The sequence below is a fragment of the Pterocles gutturalis genome, unplaced genomic scaffold (assembly GCF_000699245.1).
Source record: "Pterocles gutturalis isolate BGI_N339 unplaced genomic scaffold, ASM69924v1 scaffold25308, whole genome shotgun sequence".
Classification (NCBI taxonomy): domain Eukaryota; kingdom Metazoa; phylum Chordata; class Aves; order Pterocliformes; family Pteroclidae; genus Pterocles; species Pterocles gutturalis.
The window spans coordinates 1,813-5,998 of record NW_010121210.1 but is presented as its reverse complement, the minus strand read 5'-3'; the positions used below and the strand labels follow the sequence as shown (position 1 = coordinate 5,998).

The following is a 4,186-nucleotide window of genomic DNA, read 5'->3' as shown; positions in this document are numbered from 1 at the left end:
TCTTCCGATGGTTTAAGGATCATTATCAGGACCCTGTTCCAGGTGAGTACCCCAAAACCTGAGTGTCTCAGCAGTTTGTTTCCTGGATGTCACATAATAGGGACAGTTACTAAAGGCCAGTTCCATGGGTTTTGTCTCTGAAATGTGTCCTAGGATTTTCTGTATGTGGGGTGTTTCAAAGCAGCCCTCGAGTGCTTGGCTTCTGTGGCCCCACTGAGAGCTCTCCTGAGAGTTAATCTCTCAGCCAAGTGGGCTATGCAGCAAAGGCTGGGCTTGTCCCTTTCCTCTCCCTTAGCTTCCCCCACCCTACAATCCTGCACACACCATTCTCTGGTAATGTAGCCTCTTGCCGCTACGAGTGCTGCCTGCATTTTTTCAAATCCTGAGTTTCAGGCCAATAGCAGCTCTTCTGAATTAGTTCTAGAGCTAATCTGTTTCTCTTGGTTTCTATTTTATGCAGGTATTACCCCCAGCAGTAGCAGTCGGACCAGAACTCCAGCCTCCATTAACGCTACTCCAGCTAACATTAACCTGGCAGGTCGGTGCAAGCCTTTCCTGCTTGGAATCAGGATGCAAGCTCCTTTTCCACACTCCGCCTTGTCTAACGTGATGGCTCTTTCTTGCAGACCTGACCCGTGCAGTGAACGCTCTGCCCCAGAACATGACCTCCCAGATGTTCAGTGCCATCGCTGCCGTGACAGGCCAGGGACAGAACCCAAATGCCACCCCTGCACAGTGGGCGTCCAGTCAATACGGCTACGGAGGCAGCGGAGGCGGCAGCAGCGCGTACCACGTAGGTGTCACTGAAGTTTCTGCAAGGAGGTGCCGCGGGGCTTCTCCTTGCTGCTCAAAACCATCCCGTGGGAGCTCCGCTGGGAGCCTTGGGGGTCACCCATTGCCTGGGATCGTCCCAGTGTGCAGCACAGGGAAGCCTGGTGGGATTCTCCGACTGGGTTTGTTCTCGCCTCCTGTGGCTGAGGAGATGAGGCATGTAATGCAGCCCTGCTCTGGGGAGGGTTGAAGCAAGTCACAAACTGGTCTGGCCTCAAGGAATGTGAGAGGGTGGAGAGGTGGGATCCAGCGGTGAGGGCGCACAGCCTTCCGATTGTGCCCCTGAATTGGCAACGTGAACTGCCAGTGGAAGAGATTAGCTGTGAAACTATGCGCTGAGTTTGCAGGGCTTTTCAGCTCAGCGTGCTAATCTCCGAGCTGCACCGGCAGGCGAACACCTTAGCCTGACCGAACACCCAGAGGCTTTGCAGGAAATAAGATGGAATTGGACAGTTTCAGCTCACGCTGAAGCCTTTCCTTGTGTGTGCTGGTGCCTGCCTCCTCCCAGCCCACGCTGCCAGCTCCCCAGCTGACCCCGAGGCTAAATCCAGCTGCAGGAGTGAGGTGCCTGGGTACGAGGAACGCACCCAGCTGTTAGAGAGATCTGATGAAGAGGTGCTGCAAGACAAGGCTTGCAGGGAGACATGATCCTCTTTTGGACCACCTTGGGAGGCTCTCACAGAGTTTGGCACAGTAAACGCTGAGCTGGGGATAGGCAGAGACTGTGGATAACCCAATCACCGAGACAATCTGAAGGAAAAGGGATGTGAACACCAAGAGGCAAAGAAACTAAAGACTCTGTTGGGCAGACAATGAACAAGCCAACTTGGGATCTGGGAGGGAACCATCTCGGGAGTTGCTGTGCCTTCTCTGCAGCCCGCTGGGACAGAATTCAGCTGTTCTTCATGCCTACTGCAGGACATCATTTCTGCTAGCTTGCCCCAAGTGCCTCTTGTGCCCGTTCTTATGGTCCTGACCTTTGCTTGGCGTAGTAAGCATCTCCCCTTGTGCCCTGTGCAGGGTGGACAGGGAAGGTGGGCTGCGGTGGCACTGCTGGTCCAGACTGGGTGTGCCATCAGGGGCTCTCGGGAACAAAAGTCCTGTACTCAGTAAGGCTCCTTCTGCCCTGCAGCCCCCCGTTCCCTGGGCAGTGGTCACTGCAAACCTCTCCTTGCCCAGATGAGGGGCTTCGGCAGGGTTGGGAGTGTGCAGCGAGGGTGGGTGCCAGCCCCGGGGCGAGCAGGGCGATGCAGGGCATGCCAGACCTGTCCCTGCAGCCTGGCAGGGTTTGTCCTCTGTCCCCTAACAGTGTCTGCTCTCTGCAGGTCTTCACGACTCCAGCACAGCAACCTGTAGCCACCCCTCTGATGACCCCCAGTTACTCCTACACTACCCCCAGCCAGCCGATTACAACACCCCAGTACCAACTCCAGGCCAACACCACACCCCAGTCCACCCAGTCCCAGACACAGTCGCAGCCATCATCCTCCTCCAGGCAGAGGCAGCAGCCAAAGTGAGTGGCTCCGGCACCGGGTGCATGTGTCCATCTGTGTCCCGTCTTGATTGCTTTTGTTGGGTTTTGTGGAACCAGCGTGGCGGGATTGCCTTACGCCTCCCGAGTGGGACCCTTGGGGAGGGAGGACAGGGAAGCCCTCCCGCTTGCGTGTCTCACCTCCTGTCCGTGTCGTTGCAGGACCAACAGCCACGCCGCAATCGACTGGGGGAAGATGGCCGAGCAGTGGCTCCAGGAGAAGGAGGCTGAACGGAGGAAACAGAAGCAGAGATTGACTCCTCGCCCATCTCCCAGCCCCATGATCGAGAGCACACCCATGTCCATCGCTGGGGACGCCACGCCGCTGCTGGATGAGATGGATCGATAGGCCGTGCTGGACCTGACCCCTCGCCTTCTCTCTCTGCTCTAGGGAGGGGAGAGTGAACAGTTGAAAACAACTTCCCTGCCCTTAGCCACATAACTCCTGTTTTATACGTCGTGAGATGCTGGGAAATGACTCTTGGTGACGTGCACCTGAGCGAATGAATAGATTTGGCAGGGCTGGTCTAAATATATGTACAATATAGATATATAAATATATCATAGGAATGGATGCTGCAGTGGCCTCTGCTTTCTAGGCCCTGGTTCATCATTTCGGAAGCTCAGCATAGTAATTGTGAGGTCAATCGAATCTGTCCTTGTACGTGCACAGCAGTCTGCTTTCACTGCGAAGACAAGGAAGCAAATGTAGCTGAAAGCACAGACCATCGTCCTGGAGTGAGCCCGTTCCATTGGGATTCTCCCAAACCCAGACTGTCACCTCTCCTTGTCCTGAGAGCGCAAAGTGAAGTCACGGGGGTTGTGACAAGCAAAATGGAGTTCTCAGAAAGTTTCCGTTGTTGTTTGCTCTGTGCTTTTGTGTGTAACAGGCTTTGCGGGGTCTGTGCCAACCCCCAGCTGTGTTGGTGGGGGTCTAGCACAGCAGCTCTGCAGCTCGGGGTCGTGCTGGAGAGAAATGCAGCTGTCATACCAAAGGCTTGCTCTCTCCTCTGGCTTCTTTTGGAAGAATATTTATTTAGTTTTGAATTTATTTTTTTTTTAATCAGACTGCAAAGCAAAACGCCAGCCAACGGCAGGTTTCCCCAGGGCCGGACGGACACCGGAAAGCCGCTCCCAGGGTGGAGAACGCGAAGCAGCCAGGAGTGCATGGCATCCTCCTCCATATCCGCTTCCCCCTGCCCAGTTGTAACCAAGAGGGCTGAATAAATAGTGTTTTTACTGAATGCTAGTTGAGAGGTTTTCTGCCTGCACCCGGTGCTGCCTGCCCACCCTCTCCTCTTTGCTCCCGAGCAAATCCATTGCTGAGTTCCGTGGTGGACGTTGATGCTCCTTCTTCCTTTGTTGCTTGGGGTTGCCCTCCTTGTGCCAAAACTCACAGAAGCTGATTTCTGTTGAGCTGATACAGAATAATGTTTTGTTTTGAATGCATCACATCACCCCGACGTCCGGGGTGCCTCCTGCAGCCCCACATCTCTCTCTGGCTGGAGAGATACTGGGGGGCCTGGGCGGGGTCAGATAACGCAGCTGACTTTGGTCATGCCAGCGCTGCGAGCCATTGCTGAACTGGGAAGTTCCGGCTGCACACACTTTCCCCTCTCCTCCTTTGTTAGGAGGGATTTTCTATGGAAGCAGAGCTTTTGTTCCTTGGAGGGCTCCTGGATAGGCTCCTCTGCCAGGGAAGGAGCAGGAACAGCCCATCTGAAGAAACAAAGCTCTTTTTTGCATGTAAATGCTCCTGAAGAATGGCAGCAACCCGGGAGACAAAGCAAAGCTGTTTCCACAGAGAAATGCAGGTCCTGGCTT

The 4,186-nt window shown here is 54.7% G+C and overlaps 1 protein-coding gene across 1 annotated transcript in view; it reads left to right on the top strand.

Annotated features, from left to right (window-relative positions):
* Positions 1-2,711, top strand: part of SUPT6H (suppressor of Ty 6 homolog (S. cerevisiae)) — a 21,629-nt gene extending 18,918 nt beyond the window's left edge. Inside the window, exons 32-36 of the mRNA XM_010077177.1 lie at positions 1-42; positions 461-538; positions 627-793; positions 2,157-2,344; positions 2,525-2,711. The exon at positions 1-42 is cut by the window's left edge and continues 92 nt beyond it. Of these exons, the coding sequence (XP_010075479.1) occupies positions 1-42; positions 461-538; positions 627-793; positions 2,157-2,344; positions 2,525-2,711 (662 nt within the window). The remainder of the gene's footprint in view (positions 43-460; positions 539-626; positions 794-2,156; positions 2,345-2,524) is intronic.
* Positions 2,712-4,186: the final 1,475 nt, after the last annotated feature.